The sequence below is a fragment of the Microtus oregoni genome, unplaced genomic scaffold (assembly GCF_018167655.1).
Source record: "Microtus oregoni isolate MIOR12 unplaced genomic scaffold, Mior012 000006F_ref0000085, whole genome shotgun sequence".
NCBI lineage: Eukaryota > Metazoa > Chordata > Mammalia > Rodentia > Cricetidae > Microtus > Microtus oregoni.
Window position 1 is genome coordinate 54,753,158 of NW_024543065.1, and position 26,557 is coordinate 54,779,714.

Genomic DNA, 26,557 nt, shown 5'->3' on the forward strand with positions numbered 1-26,557 from the left:
AAAGCCCATGTTCTCTCCTCTGGTTGGCTGGCCTAGGGAGGATATGATAGCGGAATCCTTCTCCACTCTCTACAACATCCCCCTGAAAACAGGTAACCCTGGTGTGAAGTCCCTCAGACACGCGATCTCATGGCTGACAACTCTGGGCGGAGACTCTCATCATTCCCGTTTTACAAAGAGGCTCAGAGAGGAAATGATTTGTTTAACTTCACAGTCTGCCTGAGTCCACAGGCTGGGCTCCGAAGCATCAGCTCCCTTCCCAAGACCCTCCTGGTAGCAGTAATGTTAGCGCTGGACCCTTGCTGCTCCTTCATAAGCCATTCTGGCCAGGGTTTCTCAGCTCCAGACATATTCACAGGCCACGCCTCCCTCCTTCCCAGGGAACTGACTTTTTGCCAGCACATGGGTAATCCCTAGACCACTTCTACACCCAGGGTGCTCCCTCCACAGGATCCCAGTTTCATGAACAAGTGAGTACGAGATGCCAGTCCCAAGTTACTTTTGAGGCCTCATTTTTTTCTCTCAATATTTAGTCAAGTTCTACAGTACCTTCATCTCAGATAAACACTCTAAGCCTTGGATGCCACAGTGTCCAGTTCCAGGTTCTCTCTCACACCGGGGTCTCCTCTGCTGCTTTAATCCTAGTTCTCAGAGTTACACTTCCTGGCTGATCAAGTTACCCCCAGACTCCCTGAGCACACAAGTCACTGTTTCTGGGGACTTGGGAGCCCTCTCTTGGAAAGGAATATTCCCTCAGCTTCAATACGAGGGCCCCAGCCTAATCAACAGGTTTCCTTTCTTCTTCAAATCCTCCATGCTTCCCTCCCCCACATGTGCTAGCTGCATACTCCCTGTCCGACACAAAGGTCCTAGGCCCACCACACAGTTCATCCACTTGCTACCAGCTTATTCTCTCCAAGTCATTATTTGTGTTTGGAAAACCATTCATAGCTAACAATGCAAGGCAATTCAGCAGGAGCCATGGGGTGTTGTCTTAAGAGCCTTCCTAATTCTAGACCCCCTAGGTCTTTTGTCCATTAAAATAAACTGCTTTTCCTGCCACCAAAGTTCTTGAGCCGCCTCTAGAAGCCAACTAGATAGCCCGGATCTCCCAGTACCATATATCCAAGCTGTGCCTGAAACGCAGGAGTTGTGTGGGGGGGGGGGGGGGGGGGGGGGGAGTGGGGGCGGAACCAATCTTCTGCTGGTTTTTCACTATCCCTAAAAGCTCACCTGCCAAACAGAAGCGTCTGACCCATCTCCCCAGCCTCGGACACCCGCAGCTCCAAAGCACCAATCCACCCCCAGCACTAAGCAGATCTCCCGTATCCCATCCGACCGCAAAATCCGAGAACCGGCCTCAAAATTCTCCAAGCCCTGCACCCTAAATTCTTCTCCCTACCTGGAAATCCGCCTTTTGAGATCCTGCCCAAACGGTGAGGCCTGGCATGGCCACTGTCAGCTCAAATCACCATTTTCCAAGACCCTCCCCGAGACACCCCTTGCCCTAAAGCTTCTAGTTCTTCCGATCCCCCCCCCCAAAAAAAAGAAAACCAGTTTCCGGTCTCCCAATCCCAGGATGTGGAGTCCTCCCCACCCGTTCGTTCATACACCTTAGTAGCCTTAGAAAAAAAGGGGAAAAAAAAAATCTACCGCCCCTACCCGCAGGGTTTTCCCTGCACCGAAGGCCAGGATCCGCCCTCAGGCTGCCCTGGGGCCCTGCCGCAGATCCCGTGCAGCGGCGGCAGGTGGTGAGAACCCAGGCTCCCCAGACCATCTCCCCGATCTCGGCGAAACCGAGTTCCCGCGTCCCCACAGCCCGTCCTCGGCCCGGACTCCAAGGCTCCCCGACCCCCCGCCCCGCGCACTCTCACAATGTCCGTCCGGCCCCGAGTAGCCGCCGGGCTCCGGGTGCGGCTGCAGCCCGGGCGGCGGTGGCTGCGCTGTCCCCTCCAGCTCGGAGCCCCCCTCGGTCTCGACCTCCTCGTTGGTGTGCTCTGCTAAGCCCGGTTCGTCGTCAGCCTCGATCTCCCGCTCTTCTTCAGGCTCCTCAGCCTCCAACGCCGCCAGCAGCCGCTCTGCAAGCTCGGCCTTGAGGCCTCGAGTGTCCAGACCGCGGCGCTGCAGCTCCTCGCGAAGTTCGTTCACCTTCAGACGGCGCACATCCATGGCCCGGGCCCCCGGGGCGGCCCCCGAGCCCGGCCCGGCCTCCCAGGGCTCTGTCCCCCCTAAACCTAGCCTGTCAGGAGGCGAAGGGGGAAAGGGGGGGGGCACTCCAATGGCGGTGGCGGCTCAAAATGGCCGTCGTCGCCTCCTCCCCCTGGCCCGTACCCGTACGATGTAACACGGGTGTCAATTGGTCAGCGCGTCGGGCAACGGGCGCGGGCCCGGAGACTAGGCCAATCACAGTGTGGGTTTCAACAGAACGGCAATAAGAGGGTTCAGGGGCTACCGGAGAGGAAGCGTTAGCCTACGTCGAAGTCGCGGCTAAAGCGGAGGGCGGGAAAAGGCAAGAGGCGGGGCAAGCACTGATTGGGTACGTCCGCGCGCTGGCCCCAGTACGGTCAAATGGAGGGAAGGGAGTAACGCTGTGGAGCAATGAGCGAGATCTCAGGATGCTCGCCCAGTCTCCCGCAGCCGCCTTTCGCTCACACGCTCTGTAAAACACATTCTGACTGGTCTAGATCTCCCGCCCCTCGCGGAGCCCAAGCGGGCAAAATCACTACAACCAATCAAATGCGGTGAGAAGAGGCCGGCCAGCCCTCGTCTTTCCTGTCGCCATTCGGAAGCCGGAAGGAGAGTCAGTCGCGGAGGGCCCGCCCCTTGCCGTTAGGGCGGTTTCAAAACAACCTCTCCGCCAATCACAGCTCCGGTTACATTTCCCCACAGCCGTAGCTTGAACGCTTTAGGAAAAGCTAACTAGATTGGCCATTCTTGAGAGGCTTGGCTGGCGAAGTTCTCCGTAATACAGGGCTGTTTAGTACGGAACAGCGATTAAGAGGATGAGGATATGTTACTCATCGTCTGCTAGAAACCCAGTTGCTTTTTATGAGAAACAAAAAAATGAGTTCTGGAGAGCGCTGAAGGGTAGAAAGCGGGGGTTAGGCGAACAGCGGGAGAAAAGTTGCGTGGTAAATCGCACCCCTCCCTTCGATAGTACATCTCTCTGTGGTTGCATGGACAGGCCGCTCTGCCTACGACCATAGAGCCTTCCCACTCTGGACACGGCTGCCGAAGTTCGCGGCTCTCTATCTCGAATTCTCTAACTGCTCACTCCGTCTTGCTGTTTGGTGTCCATACTAACCACATCGAACACGAGGATCCGTAATTATGCCTCGTGTTAATCCGTACACCTGTCGCCCTGGCTCAGAAGACGCACAATGCAAAACGTCCACTATTAACCAATCCCTGCCTTACATTCAACAAAAGCCACAATCACTCTCTACTCAGATAAAGGCAAGCATAGCACAATAAACGAATAGGCGTGACAGGTCAAAGCATCAATTCGGGATAAGACGTCGAACAGCAGTGTTAGGTGTGGCACAAGCATGCAGCATCGCACGACAAAGCTCCGTGGACAGTTCACGCTACAAACTTACACCACAGCAACCTAAACACATAGCACCCACTCAGCAGCGGGACAGACACTCACGTGGGCCCGGAGGTTCCAGTCCAGACACCCCGCCCCTCGCCCACGTCCGACTTCCTCTCTCCTCCCAGCTCCCACAATAATTTGTAAAAAAAAAAAAAAAAAAAAAAAAAAAAGGCAACTTTGTGGCCCGGATTGAACTGTACCCAGTTCTTAGGAGCCACCACCGGGGGGCGGTCGGGCGCCGCCTAGGATTTTTATATTGGCGAGTCCACCACACCCAGGAACAAGTGAAGACCTAAGAGGACTGGCCTCGGTGAGGAGTTCTTTTGTGCACCTGTGGATTAAAGTGTTCTGATCCATTTCTCCTTGTCAATCGGAATGCTTGGGTGTGTGTGAATCTGTTGTGCTAATACTCCACAGGTCTGGGTATGTTGGTCTTCTTTATTGAGGCAGGGTCTCACATAGCCCAGACTGACCTGGATCTCTCTGTGTAATCAGGAATGAGTTTGAACCCTTGAGCTTCCTGCTTACACCTCACTCGTGCTGGGATTACAGGCACACATCTGATTCTCGAATGTGTGTAATGCCATTCTGTGTCTTGGTTACTAACGATTTTTTTCCTCTTGCTGGTGAGTACCAGCCTGTTGATGTTTGCAGATTTGCGAGTGTGGGTCTGTGTGTTTCTGTTACTGTGGCTGAAGAGCGGTGTGTTTGTATTCTTGACTAGGTGACCAGTGCATGTTTAGTAATTCCCATCTGTTACTTTGGTGTGTGTGTATAAGACCCACAATCTCTTTGTGTTTCCATATATACTTCTATATGCGTGCATACATATATATATACATACAATTTCTAATATATGTATATTGAGTGTGTGTGCACATGTGCACACGCGTGCCCACACATTCCTCACAGCTTTCTGAGAGCCTGCCTTTCCTCAGTCGTACATATTTGTCTATGTGCATGGTTCATGTTTACCATCCAAAATGAAGAAAACATTCCCAGGTCCATCAAACGATTCTTATCCCTTTCCTTCTCTTTGAAGTAGAGCTCCTCTATGTAAGCCATGATAGCCTACAAGCAGTCCTCCATCCTCAGGTCTGCGCTTCCACTGCACACAGCAGCCCTTCTTTCTACAATGGGGAAATAGAATTTCCAGGAAAGGGGGCCATAGCACAGCTGAATGGAGACAGGAGACAGAACAGTGATTGACAAAAGTTTTATGTGATCTGAGCCTCTCTGGAAGTGCCAGAGTCCACACTTTAGACAGGGATGAGGGTCTGGCTCAAGGAGGCAACATGGCCCAAAAGGAGGGGGATGGTCCATTCCTTAGAGGAAAGACATTCCCAATGCATTGCACAGGCTTAAGGTGGGTTCACCCCACATGAGGAGAGGAGGGTGCATAGGTGGCTAAGGAGGGAAAGGGCTTAGAGAGAAGAATGCCTCAAGGTTCCAACCTTGGCATCGTACCTAATATTCTAGACCTGTGAACCTTAAACCCTCAGAACACTGAATTCCTAAATTACTGTGCTTAGATCCTTAATATTTTTAGAAATATGTATCCTTGAACCTTTAATTAAGTGCTAGAAAGGCAGACGGCAACACAGAACCAAGAGGTGCCCAGCATTAGAAATGGTTAGGACTTTGGTGTCTAGTTAGTCACAATTAACTGTGAGCCTCTTGGGACCCCGAGTCTTGGACCCACAGCATCTTATAGTGCCTGAGATCAAGAGCAGGCCAACATCAGAGCTTTAGAGTTTACTGACTGTAATCTTGGAGCATATAATGTGAAATCTTGGACCACATTCTAGATTATCATCACATACCTTAGAAACTCAGCTGGACTCTTAAAGCTTTTGGATTTCAGATTCTAGAGTCTTATTCCCTTGAGATGTGGGATGTTATATAAAAGAACCTATAATCATAATGCCTCAGAAGCTGTAATTGATCATCACTGGAATCTTAGAAATTAAGAAAATAAAAGTTTGAAACATTCTGATCTGGAGTATTACAACATGAAGAGCTGTTAAATTTGAGAACAGTATGCTTTAGAACCTTCATGCCTAGAACCTTTGAATTTTAAAATCTAGAAGCTTCCACTCCTAGGATCTCGGGCTCCAGAAAAATAAAGTCTAGAACCACAAAGTTTTAGATCCAGAACTCTCAGAGTCGGGCAACTGAAAAACCATGGGGGCATGATGTTTTAGAACCAGAAAAATCTAGAGTCACAGAATCTCAGAACCTTTGAACAGTGGGCCACGTTTACAACAAATAGCACTTGAGACCTAGAAACCAGCATCTTGGTTCCTTAGACCCAAGGACTAAAATCATCTTTGGGACCTAGAACCTTGAAATCTAGTCTCTAACCTTAGAATGCTGGGACTTAAGATCTTCCAAGACTGCAACCCAACCCTTCTTTCTATGGATGGGATGTCTATGGCACAGAAAGCAAGACACACCTTTCTGTGCAGAATTTGAGAAGGGATGGAAGGTCATGCTGCAGTTGGGGAGAAGGCCTGGAGTGGCAAAGTGGGGGTAGGTTCCCCCAGTGGCAGTGCCTAGCTTGGCTCTTGAGAGGGCGTCCCACGTGGAAGATTGTCTCAGGCCCCATCCTCCTGCCCTGGGGGTGCTGGGAAGCCTCTGTCAGTAGACACAGTAGGTCCTGGAGCTGTAGAAGGACAGAGGACATAGCGCCCAGCAGCATGGACTTCAGCTGCAGTGAGACAGCTACAGGAATCCTTCGGGTCAGGGTGGGTTGAGGGGTCAGCTCCTCCAGCAGCACCACGGGGTTCAAGGTGGCTTCCACCCTCATCCATGTTGACATAGAGGATTTCATCAGGCTCCTGAGCAGGGGGCAGAGCCTTCAACGTGTTCTCCAGATCTTCCCGAAGCTCTGTAAAACTTGGCCGGTCCCGTGGGTTCAGCTCCCAGCACCGGGACATCAGGACATACCTACAATGGTAAAGCAAATGGCCAACTGAGTAGGGACTCCGAAGGGGAGCAGTCTAGTTCAGGGTAGGCTTTAGGACCCTCGGGTGACTGGGGACTACAGACAACCTCAGCAACTTAGACATATCTACAGGGAGTTGAAAATTTCCAAGTTTCCGGAGTGGGCCAGGAGATGTTGAAACTGGGAAAAACCTTAGGAAACCTCTCTGGATCTCAGGTGTTTTTAGTGAGGATTTGAGAGCAGACTGTCCCAGAATGGCCGCCCAGAACAGACTCTCATATAAGGCCTGGCTCTGCCATTTACCAAGCACATCGTGGGTGGATGAAACCTAGAGGAGATGGGGATGGATTAGAAGTCTTTTAGACTGATCTACCTATGTCCTCACATTCTTTGACGCCCCACCATTCAAAAGCTTGAGACTAAGGCCCCTCCCCTTGAGTGTAGGGATTTGCTACTGGCTCAGCAGAAGAGATGGCACACGTTTGACTTCTAACAGCAAGTCATAAAAGGCGTTGTGGCTACTACCCCTTGTACATTCTCTTGTACATTGGATTGTTGTGCGAGGAAGCGCAAGTGACCTTATGAAGGTCCCCATGGGTAAGGAACAGGCTTTTTGCCCCAGTCATGTGAAGTGCTGTCTTGAAAATGGCTTTCTTGCTTCCGGGTTTCACATGTAGCCACCTTGATAACCTTGTTACAGATCTGCAGAACCACCCTTCTAAGCTGCTTTCAGACTCTGATCTTCAGATATTATGAAATAATGTTTTCTGATTTTAAACTATGGGATTTTGAAGTGTGGCACCTCATACAGCAGCAAATGATATGCTCCACCCCTGCCCCCCCACCTCGTAGACTTGAATTTTCTCATCTGCAAAACTCGGATAGCAACGTCTATCTACTTTTTTTGACTGTGGAAAGGATCCAAGAAGTAAATACAAGCAAAGCATTGCCTTCCAGCAAATTCTGTAAAAGACTAGTGATTAATCTCATCCTCTTTGGGTCTAAGAGTGCCAAAAGGAAGCCTGGGGAGTCTGAATTTCATGCTGCCTCCTCCTGACCCAAGCTACATAGTCTCTTTAACCTCAAAGCACTGGCTATATGTCACATCCTCCTCTGCACGCTGAGACGCCGCAAAGATTGATAAGCTATCCCGAAGGATCCTGCCAGCAGCTCAGAGATCTGAGAGTCTGGAGAAGGGACCCCAGGCAGTGAGGCACATGAGAGGTGAGGGACCATGGGAGGTTGGTATCCCAAAGCCAGGGCTGCCCAGGAAGGTTGATGCAGTTGTTTAAGAATACCTGGCTGTGCCGGGCGGTGGTGGCTCACACCTTTAATCCCAGCACTCGGGAGGCAGAGGCAGGCGGATCTCTGTGAGTTCGAGACCAGCCTGGTCTACAAGAGCTAGTTCCAGGATAGGCTCCAAAACCACAGAGAAACCCTGTCTCGAAAAACCAAAAAAAAAAAAAAAAAAAAAGAATACCTGGCTGAGGCAGAAAGGGGTTGACCCAGCCTGCATTCCACACAACAGGCAGAGCTGGAAAAGGCACCTTTACCGAACTTGCGCCCCACTGCCTGACTAGGAGTGGCACAGTGGCTCAGGGCATCGGTGAGAGGCAACTGGGTTTCTCAATATTCTAAGGGATTCCATGCTCATTTCGCCAGTCCTGGAGATGTTGAGTGTTCTGTGTGGGTAACTAAGGGCTGGAGTAAATTCTGAGGTGGAGTTGGGAAGTCCCAAAGGTCCTTACAGGCCATCCAGGCAGTCCACTGGCTGTTTCAGGCGATTTCCTTGGCGTAGGTAGTCGTAAATCTCACTGTTCTCCACTCCTGGATAGGGGGTTTGGCCTCGTGTGGCGATTTCCCACATTGTCACGCCAAAGGACCACTGTCAGAGTAGGGAAGGGTGTGAGAGGGTCTTTCCTACACAAAGACACCTCCAACACATAAGTTCAGGCACGCACTCAACACTTACATGGGCATTTGTTGACAACGGTATCTATGGATGTATCACAAGTATGCACCGAAAAATTTTGGCACAGGTACACACACACACACACACGTGACTGACTTAGGATGTAGAGATATACACATCCACGCACACATTCACATATCATATGTCCACGTTGCAAACACTGTATGGCACACTTTGTCACCACTGCTTCCTATCCTAAACTGCCCACCCTGCCACTATGCAGAGATGAACCTGCACATCTCTATATATTCTAGCCATGAACACATACTTTTCCTACATTCCCCAAACATGTCCAGGCCCCACAGACAGGTCCTGTGAGCCCTGGAGTTTCTCAGGTCTGGTCACCCATTCCATGCCCTGCATGATCACCCACTCCTGGCCGGGGCACACCTACCACATCACTCTTGCTGGTGTAGACTCGATCTGCCAGACTCTCAATGGCAATCCACTTGACTGGCATCTTGGCGATGCGCCCTTGGCGGTAGTAGTCCCCGTTGTATATCTTCTTGGAGAGCCCGAAGTCTGCTACACACACGGACATGTTCTCATTCAGCCTGTTCAGATTCGGGGAAGCAATAAGGTCATCATGGGTCATGACTACCAGGAAGCCTGCTGGGTCTCAGATATGCCTTCACCTCTCACCAGACCCCACTGTCCTGATGGGGGTTGGGAGTCTGACTCCTGAGCACTCACCCTAGTCCCAAGGGGAAGTGCTTGCTTTACTTCTTCCTGCCAGGCTGAGTCTGGACAAAAGGGGCTTCTAGAAGATTTTTCAGCTTGAGTTTTTTTAAATCAGTCTCGAGATCCTTTCAAACCTTGTGCTATGCAATGAGCTGCCCCTGCCTCCCTTCTCTTCACACTCCACATCCAAACCGTCCTTCAAGACCTCAGTTTAGCCTGGTGTGGTGATGCACGCTTTTAATTCCAGCATCCAGGAGGCAGAGGCAGGGGATCTCTATGAGTTTAAGGCCAGCCTGGTCTACATTTCAGGGTTTAAGACAACTAAGGTTCTATCAAAACAAATAAACAACAGTAGAAACCGCAGTTTAGGACCTCCTTGCTGGCCTTTTACCATTTGGATGTGACGTGTCGCCCTGCAAAGGGGGATGATGATGTGCTGAGGGCTTGGTCCCCAGCTGGTGGTGCTCCGGAGAGCTGCCCAGTGGGATGCTTACTATCCATCCACTGGTTGGTTCACAGCTGGGTGGCTATCATGAGACAGTATCTAGTTGGAGGCAGTAGATCAGTGGTACCTCTGATGGGGCTCTGGGTCTCTCTGGTTTCCAGCTCCTTCAAGGTTAACAGTTCTGCTTTAGCGCGCTGCCTGTTAACGATCCCACACCTCCCAACGGGTCATCCCAGGTGACTGTGGCCTGGGATCCCAAAGCCTGAACTGGAACCCACCTTTCCTCTTTCACTTGGTTATCTGTTTGCTTTTGTCACAGCCACGCAAAGTTGATTACCACACCTGTCTGGGGCTCCAACCTTCACAGGCTCCAGTCCCTCTTTCTTCCTGGGGAAGGGGAAAGAAGCGCTTCCAGCACACCTGCCACTCACATGCAGTTCCTGGCAGCCAGGTCTCGGTGTATGAATCTCTTGGTACTCAGGTACTCCATTCCACTGGCAATGTCGGCCATGAACTTCACCAGCATCTGAGTGGGCAGAAACTGAGGGGTGGGGAGGGGGTGGTGAGGCCGAGAGAAGGAGCGGTCTCACTCCTTAACCCTCCTTCCCCTCCTTGTGTGAGCCTAGCTGCATCTGCTGTGGTTCTCCATGGCTTTGAGAACATCAGCTTTTCCTGTAGCTTTTCCATAGATATAGGATCCTAGCAAATCTATCTCTCTCTGACTTGGTGGGTTATTGTTCTAGCCTTTGACATACACACCAGCGGGGGTGGGGGCTGGGTGGATGAGGGTGGGGGTGGGTCTTCCTGGTCTTCAGACCCTGGGCCCTGTTAAGTGGTACGTTGGGATTGCTCCCTTCCTGGATCTCCCAATATCCCTCAGCCAGCAATTCCTTCAGTGTCACCCTTCAGTCAGGCCTTCCCTCCACCCAAACTAATTCCCAGGCCTCCTTATCATTCTTTCTTCTGCATTTCCTCCGAGCACTTAATGCTCTTGCTTATTTCTGTTAACTTATTTATTGCTTTGTCTACCCCTGCAGTGCGGGATCGCAAGAGTGAGTCCACTGCGGCCTTCCTTCTCAGTAGCTGGTAGGCGGCCAGGGAATATGCATGGGCTGGAAGAAGGAACACCCCTCACCACTGGCTGGTCCCCGAGCCGGGAATACAGGAGGAAACTGTGTAGGTCTCCATGTTTCATGAAAGGCAAGATGACCACAGGTTCTGGGAAACCTTCTCGGTCAGAACCCTGGAAACAGACACCTGAGCCCCCCAGAGCGAGATCCGTCATTCCGGCTAGCCAGAAAAGGGGGACCCAACCCCGCTCCCAGACAAACTCAGCCTTCCCCTTTCCCACCCCCTCAAATCTAATCTCCACATTGTTTGGGAGGTGGGTAGTAGGGACTCCAGCTTCAGAGAAGCCCTTTCCCAAGGATGTTTCCGGAGCCCTCCTGGGGACCTCAGCTATTTCTGGGAACAGGTCAGAGGTCACATTCCAAGTTGAGGGAGCAGAAGAAGGGGAGCTGGCTGATCCTGAAGGAGAGGGGGTGGGGGGCCTGGAAGTTTGATCTTTCCAGTACAGAATAGAGTGGTCTGTGCTCTGGGTGGCCCCAAGGGAACACGTCCCTCCCTCACCAATGAGCCTCATGACATTGGGGTGGTCGAATTCCTTCATGCAGACAGCTTCACTCAAAAAATCCTCCAGCTCTGATCTTGTGCAGATGGCAACTTAGGAGAGAAAGGGAGGTGAGCAACAAGGGAGAAAGAGGATGTCTCCTTCCCTCCTGATCCAGCATCATCACCCTCATCTTCATCATGTGTTATACTGAATCTTAAGATGCCAGGCTCACTGTTTTACCTGTGTTAAATGATTTTGTCTTCAATAGGTATGAGCTTATTATCCTCATAGTGTGAGCTTATTTGCTTATTTACGGGGTGCCTAGGGAGGAGCCCAGGGTCTTGCAAAGGCAAGGCAATCCCCCTAGAGGGACAGTCTAGGCAAGGACTCTATTGGTGAGCCATGTTCTTAGTCCTTCCATGGCAAATTCTAACCAAACATTATTCTACTACTGAGCCATACCCTAGACCTTCACTGGGGGATTCTAGGCAGGGGCTCTACCACTGAGCCACACCCCAGCCCCTCACTGGGGGATTCTAGGCAGGGGCTCTACCACTGGGCCACACCCCAGCCCCTCACTGGGGGATTCAAGGCAGGGGCTCTACTACTGAGCCATATCCCAGCCCCTAACTGGGGGATTCTAGGCAGGGGCTCTACCACTGAGTCACCTGGTTTTCTTATTTTCAAACAAGGTGTCAAATGTTGGAGATATGGGTTTAGGCCACCTTATTAGCCAATTTTAAAGACAAGGAAGGAGGCCCATGAGGTCTCTAACTCCCTCATGGAAACACTTGATTCTGTGTATTCTCAACTTCTTGCTGGCCATGGCTCTGGCAACAGTATCCTCCCTCTGCCCTTCAGCCTAGAGGTGGAAGAGACTTCCTGTTGTTGCTAATCTGTTTGTTTTGATGCCTGGGTTAGTATGTCTATCCGACCTCCATTTAACGTGATAGCAGTGTCCCTGCATTCACTTCCTTCTATTCAAGGGCCTGGCATGGGCTCCATTTTCTAGCTGACGCTTTCCCAGGGTATAGGGAAAAGGCTCGCGTTAGGGACTGGGCCCTGCATGTGCACACACATGTTCACATACTCACTTTTCATTGTCTTCACAGCAACCTTGAGGATGGAGTCATCCTGGTTGAGCTGGCCCTCCATCACAGCACCAAACTCTCCTGTGGCAGAAGAAGGAAGACACTGACCTCAGCAGGACCCATGGGGACAGTGTTTCCTCCAGTTGGCTGAGAACTGGGGAGAGAGGAATCTCAGGGTTCTGGTGGACCGTGTGTGTGTGTGTGTGTGTGTGTGTGTGTGTGTGTGTGTGACTCACCTTCACCCAGGGTCTTCCCCAAGGCCACCTTGTGCCGATCTACCATGACATCTCGTAGTTTCTCCTTCAGTTCTTCACTGATGCCCAGGCTGTTCACTGAAAAGAGTGGACAAAGCAGCATGGCAGGGTTGATGTCCAGGCCAGTATGTGCCCAGAGGGACCCATTGTTGGGTCACTGAACTACTTCTGCATTGCTTCAAATTTAGCTCCTGTCCCGAGCAGTCAATCTATCCCAGCTCGTGCGGCCTCTAAATCTGCCCTGTAGCAGCAGCCACGGGTGAAAACCTGGCCACAATCTTGCTCCAACAAGCACCCTAGTTGGTCCGTAGCCTCTGTACCAGCTGTTAAATAAACACAGTCACCAGAACAAAGAAACGACAAGCGTTTGGAGAAGATGGAAAGTCTAGGGGGCTGGAGAGATGGCTCTGTGGTTAAGAGTGCTGACTGCTCTTCCAGAGGACCCAGGTTCAATTCCTACCACCTACATGGCAGTTAACAGCTGTCGGTAACTCCAAGATCTGACACCCTCAGATAGACATACATGCAGGCAAAACACCAATGCCAATAAAATAAAAATAAATAAATTATTTAAAAAAACATGGAAAGTCTAGTAAGCTAATCACCCAGACTTGATAATTACACAGGCTACACAATTATCTAACTATTCCCCTGTATTCCAGAAACTGCACCCCACAAATATTATAATTATGTGATTACAAAACAAGTAAGATCAGGTATGATATAATATTCTTCTAGTCCTCCTCAGGGAGGAAAAACAGGCAAATTGCTGCGAGCTTGAGGCTAGACTGGGCTACATAAGGGGCCAGTCTCAAAAACATACATTTTTAACACTCAGAAAGCAGAGGCAGGCATATCTCTGTGAGTTTAAGGCCAGCGTGGCCTACATAATGAATTTGAGGCCAGTAGGGGTTATATACTGAGATCCTGTCTCAAACAATAAACCACTACCAACAACAAAACAAAACAGTATCCATAATCTTCATATAAGAATATTATTAGGGGGCTGGAGAGATGGCTCAGAGGTTAAGAGCATTGCCTGCTCTTCCGAAGGTCCTGAGTTCAATTCCCAGCAACCACATGGTGGCTCACAACCATCTGTAATGGGGTCTGGTGCCCTCTTCTGGCCTGCAGACATACATACAGACATAATATTGTATACATAATAAATAAATATTTAAAAAAAAAAAGAATATTATTAGGGTCGGGTACTGGGTGATGGTGGTGCACACCTTTAATCCCAGCACTCGGGAGGCAGAGACAGGTGGATCTCAGTGAGTTTGAGGCCAGCCTGGTCTACAGCGCTAGTACCAGGACAGGCTCCAGAAAAACCCTGTCTCAAGGAAAAACAAACAAACAAACAACAACAATAAAATATTATTGGGTAGTGCACAAGACACTGCATTCAGTTCATTTTTAAAAAGGTCTTAATATGCAGTTCAACCTACCTAGCTATGCTCTCAGCCCCTCACTGGGGGATTCTAGGCAGGGGCTCTACCACTGAGCCACACCCCAGCCCCTCACTGGGGGACTCTAGGCAGGGGCTCTACCACTGAGCATTGAGCTACATCTCCAGACCATATATATATATATATATATATATATATATATATATATCACAATATATGCCTGCAGGCCAGAAGAGAGCATCAGACCTCATTATAGATGGTTGTGTGCCACCGTGTGGTTGCTGGGAATTGAACTCAGGACCTTTGGAATAGCAAGCAATGCTCTTAACCACTGAGTCATCTCTCCAGCCCCCCTCCAGACCTGTTTTTACTTTTTCTTTTGAGACAGTCTTCACTAAGTTACATGGGCTAGGCTTGAACTCAACCTAGCCCAGGCAAGCCTTAAGCTCTCAATGTTCCGACTTTAGCCTCCCACTATCTGCAACCATGTCCTGTTTAAGGTAATAGTTTATTTTATTTTTGATTTTTGTTTATGTATATGTATGCATGGGTGTTTTGTCTGCAAGTGTATCTGTGCACCATGTGTATACAGTACCCATGGAGGCCAGAAGAGGGCATTAGATACCCTGGCACAGGAGATCTTGCTGTTTGTGAGCAACCATGTGGTAGCCTGGAATCGAATCCAGGATCTCTGGAAGTTCAGTCAACGTTCTTAACTACTGAGTTATCTCTCCAGCCCATGACAATAGCTTTTTAAAAACACAATAACACAGCCTGGTCTACAAGAGCTAGTTCCAGGACAGGCTCCAAAGCCACAGAGAAACCCTGTCTCGAAAAACCAAAAAAAAAAAAAAAAAAAAAAAAAACACACAATAACACACAAGCATATGTTTCTTTGTCTACAGGTTGTTGATGATATTATTATAGATCGGGAGCCTAAGGGAAACTTCCTTGAAAGTTTATGAAAAATGAGGGTGCAAAAGAAGAAGCAGGGTCTTGGTGATGATACTACTGTGAAAATCACTTTGACCTCATGGATGTCCAGCCCAGGTCTCAGGAACCTCTCGGGACCAGGCTCATGCTGCGAGAACTGAGGCTGTGGATTACCCCATCGAATCACTGTGGCCTTCCTACTGCTGTCGCCTCTCTTTGTAAATAAATGTCTTTCCCAGACCTTCCCAACATCCCCTGGGACCCTGGCAGTCTGTGTGCTAGATCTAGACTTAGTTCTGTCTCTTTGTGCTCTGGGTTTCAGTTTCCCCAGTTGGAAAGCTGAGGCACTTCCATGAGTGGTGCCTCTGAAGGTCCTCCTTAGCTGGGACCTTGTGAGTCCATGATTTACAGGGACTTTGGTTCTAAGACCCTGTGATTTTCAAAACTATAAGATGCTCAGTGCTGAACATATTGTTTTTCAGACCAAGACTGAGTCTATCGATTCTATGGATTTTTTTTCTAACATTCTATAGTTCCAAGAGGCCATTTCAGGGTGTGGTGGTTAGGAGTACTGACTTCAGGTCGTATATGGTGGCATATGCATGTAATCCCAGAATACGGGAAGCTGAGGCAGGAGGATGGCAAGTTCAAGGCTAGCCTGAGCTACATGGTGAGACACTGCCTCAAAAAGTCAGTAGTATACATCACTGTGCTACCCTGCTTGCCGAGGAGATGCAAGGCTCCAGGAAAGAGGGATAGGGAGGGGAGAAGGAGTGAAAGAGGGAGAGAAGGAAGAAAGAAAGGAGAGAGGGAGGAGGGGGAGAGAGAGATCCCGGGAAAGAGGGATAGGGAGTGGGGAGGAGTAAAAGATGGAGGGAGGGAAGAAAGGAGGGAGGAAGAGAGGAAGAGGAGGAAAGAGAGAAAGCGTCGGAACAAGTTGGGGGCAGTAGGATCAGAACTTTATAAGGATCTTGGCTACATAGAAAGTTTAAGGGCAGCCTGAGATCCTATCAAAAATAAACAAAACCAAACAGAAACGACGTCAGAAGGAAACTGGATGGGTTTAAATCTCACTTGAACACATTTAAACAAACTGTGAGACACTGAGCAAATTGCTTAGCTACTCTATGCTACCGCTCCCTCATTTTTGAGGTGAGGGTGAGAACAGGCACCCATGCCTTTGGGTTTCGAGGATCAAATGAGGTGAAGCATATAGAAGTGTGGAGGTGGGGGTGGGGGGATACTGTGCCACTGTCATTGTCTTCATCACCCCACGTCAAGATCATCTATCATCACCACCTTCATTATCACCATCACCATGAGACACTTCCCCAAGAACTTGTGGCTCTTAGAGTTTGGTCTTCCTAAGATTTACTGTGTCGACCAGGCAGTGGTGGTGCACGCACTCGGAAGGGAGAGGCAGGCGGATCTTGAGTTTGAGGCCAGCCTGGTCTATAGGAATGAGCTCCAGGACAGGCTCCAAAGTTACACAGAGAAACCTTGTCTCAAAAAACCAGAAAAAAAATATTTACTGTGTCTGAGAACCACTGATCCTAGCATAGTGACCCATGTCCCAGTGCTCAGGAGGTGGGGACAGGAAGGTTACAAGTTTGTGGCTAGCTTTAGTTACAGAGTGAGACTGATTTGGAAGAAGAGGAGGAGAGGGAGGAGGAGAAGGAGGAAGAAGAGGGGGGAAGGAAGAGGAAGAAAGGGAGAGAGAATGAATGAAAAGGAAAAGAGTCAGGTGTCTCAGCTCATGTCTACAATCCCAGCACTTGGAAGATGGAGGCAAAAACAGTTGAAGTCTAGCCTGGGCTTCTTCTCAAAACAAACAAAACCAAAAATATATAAATGTCAACCTGGCAGAATCTTGAATTTCTTAGGCCACAAGCCTCTGGGCATGCATTGGAGGGAGTTTCTGAATTAGGAGTTGAGGTAGGAAGGACCCACCTTAAACATGGGCTGCACCATTCCCTGGGATGGGTGGACTGAATAACAGGGAGAAATCAAACTGAGCATGAAGGCTTCATCTGTCTGTGCTTCCTGACTGCAGACAGAAATTGACCAGCTTTCTAATGCTTCAGCTGCCCGAGTCATACCCTCAAACTCTGAGCCAAAATTAACCCTTTCTTCTATAAGCTGTTTTTGTCGCAGGGGTGAGAACACACAACACCCTGCCGTCTACTGTTCTAAACTTTGTGTGTGGTTCAGGCTTCACTATCCCTGAGGTTCTAATATCCTTGTGTTCTAAAAACCTTCAGAAACGTCTGTCTCATGCATCTACAGAATCTCAGACCACCTACAGAGATCCGATGTGGGATTCCCCTCTGTATGTTGTGAATATGTTTTGTTGCCATTGGTTAATAAAGAAGTTGCTTTTGGCCAATGACTTAACAGAATATAGCCAGGCTGGAAGACATATAGAAAAAAAGTAGGTGGAGTCAAGGGGATGCCAAGTAGCCACCGCCAAAGGAGACAGATGCCCGGGAACTTTACCGGTAAACCACAAACCTTGTGGTAATACACACATTAATAGAAATGGGCTAATTTAAGATGTAAGAGCTAGGGCTGGAGAGATGGCTCAGTGGTTAAGAGCATTGCCTACTCTTCCAAAGGTCTTGAGTTCAATTCCCGGCAACCACATGGTGGCTCACAACTTGGTGCCCTCTTCTAACCTGCAGGCATACATGAAGACAGAATATTGTGTACATAATAAGTAAATAAATAATTTTTTTTAAAAATATGTAAAAGCTAGCTAGAAAGACGCTTAAGCTATTGGTCATGCAGTGATTTAATTAATGCCGTTTTCTGTGTAATTATTTTGGGTCTGGATGGCCGGGAATGAACAAGTAGCCTCTGCCAACAGAGACCCAACTCTCTCTCTCTCTCTCTCTCTCTCTCTCTCTCTTGTATTTAAACGACTGACTGACCCGTGCATGGAAGGAGATATGGAGTTCACTTACAGGTGGCTTCGGTGGTCCGGCGACTGTAGGACTTTCGGACACGATACCTGACTACCAGTTCACCTCTTTCCATTGTTGGCTCGAACACCTCCCTAGAGGGAGAAGGGGAGAGATGAACAGAATGACGACGTGGAAGCCTTCCAGTGGGGACAACAGCAAGCACCAGTGCACTCCCAAGCTGAGCTTCTCTCCTCTAGTGCTTACTGAACACATCTTAGACCAGCACCATCCATCTTTTCCTAAGGTCTCCTGATCATCATTCAGATCCTTCACACACACAGACGAACACACACTCCTCCTTGGTCTTCCATGACTCCAGCCTCTCCATCCCCATCCACAGAGCTTCTCCCACGGAGTTCTAACTCACCCATAGCGGGTCTCCTTCTTCCTCCGATGGACAAGGAACAGGGCCAAGATGAGGACACAGGCAGCGGCCACAACTGCTCCCAGCAACACATACCACCAGGGCCACGAGAAGGCGGGAGGAGGGGGTTCACTCACTGTCAGGGGGTATGGGGGGACAGATCATGGCTAAGGTTCCTGGATCCAGTTCCCTGGGGCCCCGAGAGGGAGTGACATAGAAGGGAGGCTGGAGTGTGAAATCAGTGGAAAGGAAAGATCAGATGTGCACACCATGGGTATGAGTGTGCAGATGTGTATATATACAGTGGTATGAGTGTGTAGATGTGTATATATACAGTGGGTATGAGTGTGCAGATGTGTATATATACAGTGGGTATGAGTGTGCAGATGTGTATATATACAGTGGGTATGAGTGTGCAGATGTGTATATATACAGTGGGTATGAGTGTGTAGATGTGTATATATACAGTGGGTATGAGTGTGCAGATGTGTATGTATACAGTGGGTATGAGTGTGCAGATGTGTATGTATACAGTGGGTATGAGTGTGCAGATGTGTATGTATACAGTGGGTATGAGTGTGCAGATGTGTATATATACAGTGGGTATGAGTGTGCAGATGTGTATGTATACAGTGGGTATGAGTGTGCAGAGGTGTATAGATACAGTGGGTATGAGTGTGCAGATGTGTATATATACAGTGGGTATGAGTGTGCAGATGTGTATGTATACAGTGGGTATGAGTGTGCAGAGGTGTATATATACAGTGGGTATGAGTGTGCAGAGGTGTATATATACAGTGGGTATGAGTGTGCAGATGTGTATATATACAGTGGGTATGAGTGTGCAGATGTGTATATATACAGTGGTATGTGTGTGCAGATGTGTATATATACAGTGGGTATGAGTGTGCAGATGTGTATATATACAGTGGGTATGAGTGTGCAGAGGTGTATATATACAGTGGGTATGAGTGTGCAGATGTGTATATATACAGTATGTATGAGTGTGCAGATGTGTATATATACAGTGGGTATGAGTGTGCAGATGTGTATATATACAGTGGTATGTGTGTGCAGATGTGTATATATACAGTGGGTATGAGTGTGCATGCAGATGTGTATATATATACAGTGGGTATGAGTGTGCAGATGTGTATATATACAGTGGGTATGAGTGTGCAGATGTGTATATATACAGTATGTATGAGTGTGCAGATGTGTATATATACAGTGGGTATGAGTGTGCAGATGTGTATATATACAGTGGTATGTGTGTGCAGATGTGTATATATACAGTGGGTATGAGTGTGCAGATGTGTATATATACAGTGGGTATTAGTGTGCAGAGGTTTATATATACAGTGGGTATGAGTGTGCAGATGTGTATATATACAGTGGGTATGAGTGTGCAGAGGTGTATATATACAGTGGGTATGAGTGTGCAGATGTGTATATATACAGTGGGTATGAGTGTGCAGATGTGTATGTATACAGTGGGTATGAGTGTGCAGAGGTGTATATATACAGTGGGTATGAGTGTGCAGATGTGTATATATACAGTGGGTATGAGTGTGCAGATGTGTATATATACAGTGGGTATGAGTGTGCAGAGGTGTATATATACAGTGGGTATGAGTGTGCAGATGTGTATATATACAGTGGTATGAGTGTGCAGAGGTGTATGTATGCAGTGGGTATGACTGCAGATATGCATATAAAGGGTATGAGTTTTGATACAGGCTAGCTTCAAATTTAGTTGTAGCCAAGGATGACCTTTAAGCTCTGATCCGCCTGCTTCCATCTCCTGAGCACTGGCATTACAGGCATATATCACCATGCCTTGTTTATGCAGTGCTGAGTATGGGTCCCAGGGCCTCGTGCATGCTAGGCAAGTACTTAACCAACTGAACTACAGCCCCGCCTCTTTTCTTTTTCCTTTTAGGTTTGTTGTAGCTCAGGATGGCTTGAACTCCTAATCCGTCTCCCTCCATAGCCTTCTAAGTGCTGGGATTGCAAGCGTGCACCGTCATGACAGGCTGTCAGCAATGATCTCTAAGAATGTGATTCAACATGAGAAGAGCGTGTGGTGAACATGCAAAGTGTGTGAACTGGCAAATGAGGAGAATAGGAAGGAGCACGGGGAAAGGATGGGCGTATAACAGAGCATGGGAGGATTTCAGTGTGGTCGTGTGTGTGTGTGTGTGTGTGTGTGTGTGTGTGTGTGTGTAGGAGGAGGGCAGAGGGAGGAGACAGAGAGAAAGGTAACAGGACTGCTAAGGGTGAGGGCATTTGGGATAAGGTGGGTAAAATTCCTGGAAAAGAAGCGATAGTGTATGGGACAGCTGTGGACTGTCCATTTTTCAGTGGCTGCAACTGTGTCGTGTGCAGTTGTGGATGTAAGGCACACACAGAGTATTCGCATAGACACTGAACATAACTGGGCATGGTGGTGCCTGCCTTTAGGAGTTTCAGGCCAGCCTAGTTTACATAGAAAGTTCCAGACTAGTCAGGGGCTACATAGTGAGACCCTGACTCAAAACAGAAGTTGAGAGCACAATGGACGTGTGTGAGGAACGAAGGGTTGTAACCGGCTCGAGAGGAGGGCGAGTGAGGGGGGAGCATGAGCGGATCTGCGAAGAGCATTTAAAGAAAGTGAGTGGCGTTCTGAGTGGAGGCACAACAGTGCCCGAAGGGTCCAATGGAAGTAGGTAGAATGTTTGAGAATTGCTGAAGAAATATTTGAAAGAGAGAACCTCTCTCCTTCTTTCTCCTCCCTCCTTCTCTTTTCTTCCATTCTTCCCTCCTCCTTCCCTCCCTCCCTTCCTTCCATTGCTCTGTCTACTCATCCCTCATACCTTCCACCCACCCATTTATCCATTGGCCTGTCTATATATGCATTCATCTATATGTATATCAATTCACACTCCATATGCCCACTCAACATGCATCCGTTTATCCTGTCCGTCAACTCACTACTTGAGATCTGCCTCTGCACCCTAAGTGCTGGGATCTGTGCTCCGCTATCCTTCAGTCTTCCCCCCCCCACACACACATACATCTATCCATCTTTGTGTCTATCAACCCCGTCTCCGCATACCCATCCATTCATGCATGCATCAAACCATTCGGTGTATATTAATTCACCCCTCACATACCCATGTGTCCCTGAATCTATCCACTCAGCCCATTCATTGGGTCATTCTAGACACCTCCATCCAGGACCACAGATATCAAAGAAGTGGAGGATTAGAGCAACATGCTTGGGCGGCATGAAGGGAGTGTGGAAAGTACGTATGACCCTCACTGCATGTTGAAGGGAGGGAAAGAGAGGGGATGCAAAAGCCCTTACCCAGATGGTGGAGTGGCTGTCCTTGCCCTGTGAGGAGAAAGGACAGAGGGGGGATGTGCTCAGAGAAGGCAAAACTGGCATGACACAGTGAACGGTTTGAGGGAGGCTCTGTGTTGGGCTCAGGGTGGGAACAGACTCTAAGTTGGGGGGAGCATTCAGAGGCGTGGGGAGCAAATCAAGGGTGCCAGAAAGAGGCAATCCCAAGGGCAGCTGGAAGGGACCTGGGCATGGCTTTGAAGTTACCTGGGCGCCAGGGCTCCAGGGGCACAGGAAGGCTCCAGGGCCCATCCCCAGCAGAGGTATAGGCTGCCACAGACACAGTCAGGTTAGCCACAGGCCTGTCCTCCCGGAGTTTCAGGGTCACCTCTCGCTTTAGTCCTATGTCCATAAGTACCTAGGAAGTCCAAAGGTGACATCAGGAAGGATGTTTAGGTCCAGAACTCCTAAGACTACAGCCTCAACTCTTCCTCATCCTTAGCCCCTCATCTCCACCCCGTCTCCATATCTCTAGCCCTGTGCACTCTGGAAGGCCAACTGCATAGAGCAGGGACTCCACCTCATTCCTAGCCACATCTTTAGCTCCAAACAGTATTTGGCACCAGGCACAGCTCAGATTTTGTTGAAGAAACAAAATCTCATTTTTTTTCACTTCCGTCCAACCTCTTCTAACTTTCCACCCCCTCTCTCCACCTTGGGGTATAGCTAGCCCAGATAAAACATTTGTATAAATTAAAGAAGTACCCCTTCCATAAGATGCTGTAAAGCTTACAATACCAAGCCCAAGAAGGTGCTTTTACAGTGCTCACAAAAAGACACTCCTTAGCTCCCGTCTTGTGGACCCATTTAGGATCCTCGGCATTGCCTTAGTAGGCATGGTGCAGTGTATAGTACCCGACTTGCACAGCTGCCTGTGTCTACTTTGTCACCTCTTCCCCAGTTCCCTCTTCCCACAACCATTCCACCCTAACCCAGCCAGCAGCACCCACCTCGGGGGTGTCCTGGCCTCGATATGCCAACCGGTACCCTAACAGGGTTCCCTGCAGGGGCACCCTTGGCTCCTGCCAACGCACGAGGGCCTGGCTCCCATTCCGCATGGCGCTAACGTTCTCAGGGGGGCCCAAGGGCACTGGAGGACAGGGAAGAGGGAAGCTGGTACCCCCACCTCTTCCTGACCCCCTCCCCTGTTCCCAAGAAGTGGGGCAGGTTGCAAAGAGCACACGCGTGGGCAATTTTTGCAGGCCTTCCATGAGCGGAAGTACAGGGAGAGATCTGGGGAGAGGCCAGCAGGCAGGGGTCAGGGGCTGGACAAGGAGACTAAGGCCATGTGGGGTAACGGGGTGAGAGAAGAAGCTTGCACAAAGCAAAGCACAATGGCATCTTCCTCCCAAGACCTTCTTACCTCCTTCTGTGGTCTCCACAGGAAGCCAATGGGTCCAGGGCGAGGGGCCCTGGCTGCTGGTGCAGGATACCCGGATGTGATATGGGGTATGAGGAAGGAGCTTTTCCAGCCGAAGCTGGTGAGGGGGCACAGATACTTGCAACGTGAGAGGTTCTTCTGGAGGATCTGGCTCTCCCAGCCAGATGCCCACCCCATCGTCTGACAGTACAGCCTGAGGATCGGGAAGACATGAGGACCAGAGAACAGTCTCACCACTCTTGATTGTGGTCCCAGTGAGACTATATAACTTTGTTATAGTATCTATATAGTAGATATGTGGGTGTGTGTGTCTCTCTCTATGTGTGCGTCTGAGTATGCAGTTGTCTCCGAGTGTGTACACACCTCTTTGCATTCGCATGCATGTATATTGTAACTTCACAACAGGACAGCATGGACAGACATTCAGATTTGCAAAGAAGCCATATGGTCTCACCATCCATGTCTTGCCATTTGCAAAAGCCACCTCTGGCAAGACTCCCTTTGCCCTTTCTGAGCCTCAACTTCCTCATTTAGAGGACCAGAGATACCTTGAAAGAAAGGTACAAGCTGAAGGAGTGGTTCAGGGTAGAGCACTTGTCCAGTGCACACACTGGGTCCCCAGTGTCACACAGACAAACACCCATAAACAAAGCCCCAAAGCAACAACAAAAAGACCAGACCAAACAAACACATAAACAAAAAGATTAACTGTAGTTGTGGAGCTGGTGTGGTGACACACCCCATAATCCCAGCTCTCAGTGAGGCGGAAGGCTCACCAATTCAAGGACAGCCTTGTCTCAGGAAAAAAAAAATCTTATCTTGAAAAAAATGAATCAGGGCCAGGCAGTGGTAGTGTATGCCTTTAATCCCAGCACTAGGGAAGCAGAGGCAGGGGGATCTTGTGAGTTCAAGGGCAGCCTGGTCTATAAAACGAGTTCCAGGACAGTTAGGGCTATACAGAAAAATCTTGTCTTGAAAAACAAAAAGAAAAAGAAAAAGCCAGTCTCCAGATCTTGCTCCTTATCAAGTGACAAGGGGACTTGTCATATGTCAAAAGTTGTAGATTAGTTTGTCTATTCAGAATAATCTCACTTTGCTCTCTCCCTGACTTCTTTTTTTTCTGAAATAGAGTGTCACTATGTATCCCTGGCTGGTGTGGAACTTGCTACGTAGACCAATCTGGCTTCAAACTCAAGCGATCCACCTGCCTCTTACTCTCCAGAGACAGAGACAAAAGGCATATTCCTCTATGCCTGGTGTTGTTGTTGTTGTTACAATTATTTATTTGTTAGTATGAGTATGTGCATTGCAGGACAAATTCTGTGAGTCATTTCTTTCCTACTACACTTGGGTCCTGGGAATTGATTTCCTTTACCTGCTGAACCATCTTGCTGGCCCCCACATTGTTTTTTGAGACAGGGTCTCTCAATAGGACGTGGAACTCACTGATCTGCCATCTCCATCTGCCCAGTACTGGTATTACAAGTGTGTTCCACTATGCTCTTCTCTTTGGTGTTGGTTTGAGGGATCAAACTCATGTCCCCAAGGTTGCATGCTAAGCACTGTGCTGACTGAGACATACCCCCAACCCCCCTTTCTTGGCGTGACTGGAGACAAACCCAAAGGTCTCATACATGTCACGCAAATATTTAACCACTAAACTATACCTCAGCCCCCCAAAATATTTTTCAAGTGCCTACTATGTGCTAAGACCTTGTTAAGCCTCCTGTTCGTGAGTAAGGACACCCAATTCCTCTTCTCCACTTATAGGCTCAATTCTTTTTCACCTTCCAATTTTATAGATGGTGAGGTTGAGGCCCAGAATTTCAGTAGCTTTCCCAAAGTGACACAGTCCCCAGAGAGAGGATGACACTGGTATTACAAGATCTGAGGAGGAGGCAGGCCAATGGTGGGAAGCAGGAGGGGACAGGCCTGCTCTCTGACCTACAGTGACAGACGGGAAGAGGAACCTCTGCCAGGACAAAGGGGAGATGGGTGCAGACAGTGGGCTCAAACCCACTCCTACTTCTCTTTTCCCTGGGACAGCCATGACCCTCCCTCAGGAACTGTCCAGCCTGAGCCTGTGGCAGCAGGAAGTGAGACCTGGAGAGGGAGGAACACACACTTCTGCTTTTCTTGGGCACTGCCTGGATGTGGGTAGGAGTGCAGCTGCGGCCTGACCGACACTGGAGGTCTTTCAAGTTGGAGAAACTTCAGGACTGAATCTCAGTTTTGGTCTTCTAGCTAGGGGGATGGCCATTTTCCTTCCTGAATCTCTCAGTTCTATACCTTGAAAGAGAACGCCTCTCTGTGGTAAATTCTAGGCAGGGGCTCTACCACTGAGCCACACTTCCAGCCCCTTGGGATTCTAGGCAGGGGCTCTACCACTGAGCCACACCCCAGCCCCTCACTGGGGGATTCTAGGCAGGGGCTCTACCACTGAGCCATACTTTCAACTTTTAACATCTTTTATTTTGCGATAGTCTTGCTATGTTGCCCAGGATAGCTCTAAACTCTTCATCTCTTGCTCTCAAATGCTGGCATAAGAGGCCTGTACCATTATAACTGGGCTGTTATATATTCTATCAAACAGCCTCATCAGTCTGACTTATATACTAGGCAACACTGGGGTGACCATGTGACTAACAGTATTGTCCTCAGAGAGCCTAAATGCCAGAGGGGGACAGACCTGCTGCAGACAGTGACAACCTAGAGTGGTCAGGGTGAAGACAGCAAGTATATAGTGCTGTGGCTGGAACAGCCACAAGTCCTGCTGGTTCAGAGCTCCCCATTTGGCCAAGGTCAATATCATCAGTTAATGGTCCATAATACATCTCCAGACACTGCTTTACGTTGGCTACTTGCCTTCATTTACTGAATTCTCATTCCTATCCCATAACTATTACCCTCATGCCCATCTTAGAGACGGGAGAACTGAGGTCCACCATGGTTATGGGATTTTCTCAAGTCCACACAGCCCACAGGTAAGGTGGGGATTAAAACCCAGGACACTTGAATTAACTGGTGTCCTTGTTCTTTCCCAACACTGGTGTGGCAGGGCAGGTTTTCCGTGGGCACAGATGGAAGCGATCAGTGTCAGAGGGTCTCACCTGCAGGTTGCAGTGGGTAAGAGGGTAGATGCCACTCAGGCCAGGGGTCCAAGCTACCTCTAGCTCCGTGGGATGTCTTGAAACCACGTGGAGATGGTGAGGTCTCTGGGGGAGCACTGTGGACAGATGAGGGAAAGGCTGATTCTTGGGAACCATCCCCCAAAGCTGGCCACATTCCCTCCATCTTCTCTGATCTCTTGTTCAGCCTCCCCAAAGCCTCTTGCTGTCACCTGTGATAGTGGCTGTGCGGGAGGTGGTGACGCCCTTGGCATTGTGGGCTTCACAGGAGAAAGAAGACGTCTTGTTCAGGCCTGGGGAAGAATATGAGAAAGCAGTCTAGTGTCACGTGGGGGAAGGAGAGACCCCAGGCTATGCTGAGCCCCCACACCTTGCTTGGCCTGGCCAGGTCAGTCCA

The 26,557-nt window shown here is 49.2% G+C and overlaps 2 protein-coding genes across 4 annotated transcripts in view; both read right to left on the reverse strand.

The window, feature by feature from the left end:
* The window catches only part of Hnrnpul1 (heterogeneous nuclear ribonucleoprotein U like 1), a 34,336-nt gene extending 31,896 nt beyond the window's left edge, over positions 1-2,440 (reverse strand). Inside the window, exon 1 of one of the 3 annotated variants that reach the window (XM_041654018.1) lies at positions 1,875-2,440. In XM_041654018.1, the coding sequence (XP_041509952.1) occupies positions 1,875-2,169 (295 nt within the window). In that variant the 5' untranslated portion in view covers positions 2,170-2,440. The remainder of the gene's footprint in view (positions 1-1,874) is intronic. The other 2 variants (XM_041654017.1, XM_041654019.1) reach the window with 2 other exon arrangements.
* A 2,355-nt stretch (positions 2,441-4,795) lies between these two features.
* The window catches only part of Axl (AXL receptor tyrosine kinase), a 29,707-nt gene continuing 7,945 nt past the window's right edge, over positions 4,796-26,557 (reverse strand). The window contains exons 5-20 of the mRNA XM_041654351.1: positions 26,373-26,453; positions 26,143-26,258; positions 23,015-23,225; positions 22,602-22,741; positions 21,859-22,009; positions 21,616-21,642; positions 18,270-18,402; positions 17,903-17,994; positions 12,580-12,675; positions 12,347-12,424; positions 11,270-11,362; positions 10,776-10,897; positions 10,072-10,181; positions 8,909-9,068; positions 8,291-8,427; positions 4,796-6,544 (exon numbers count right to left, since the gene is read on the reverse strand). Of these exons, the coding sequence (XP_041510285.1) occupies positions 6,193-6,544; positions 8,291-8,427; positions 8,909-9,068; positions 10,072-10,181; positions 10,776-10,897; positions 11,270-11,362; positions 12,347-12,424; positions 12,580-12,675; positions 17,903-17,994; positions 18,270-18,402; positions 21,616-21,642; positions 21,859-22,009; positions 22,602-22,741; positions 23,015-23,225; positions 26,143-26,258; positions 26,373-26,453 (2,099 nt within the window). The 3' untranslated portion in view covers positions 4,796-6,192. The remainder of the gene's footprint in view (positions 6,545-8,290; positions 8,428-8,908; positions 9,069-10,071; positions 10,182-10,775; positions 10,898-11,269; positions 11,363-12,346; positions 12,425-12,579; positions 12,676-17,902; positions 17,995-18,269; positions 18,403-21,615; positions 21,643-21,858; positions 22,010-22,601; positions 22,742-23,014; positions 23,226-26,142; positions 26,259-26,372; positions 26,454-26,557) is intronic.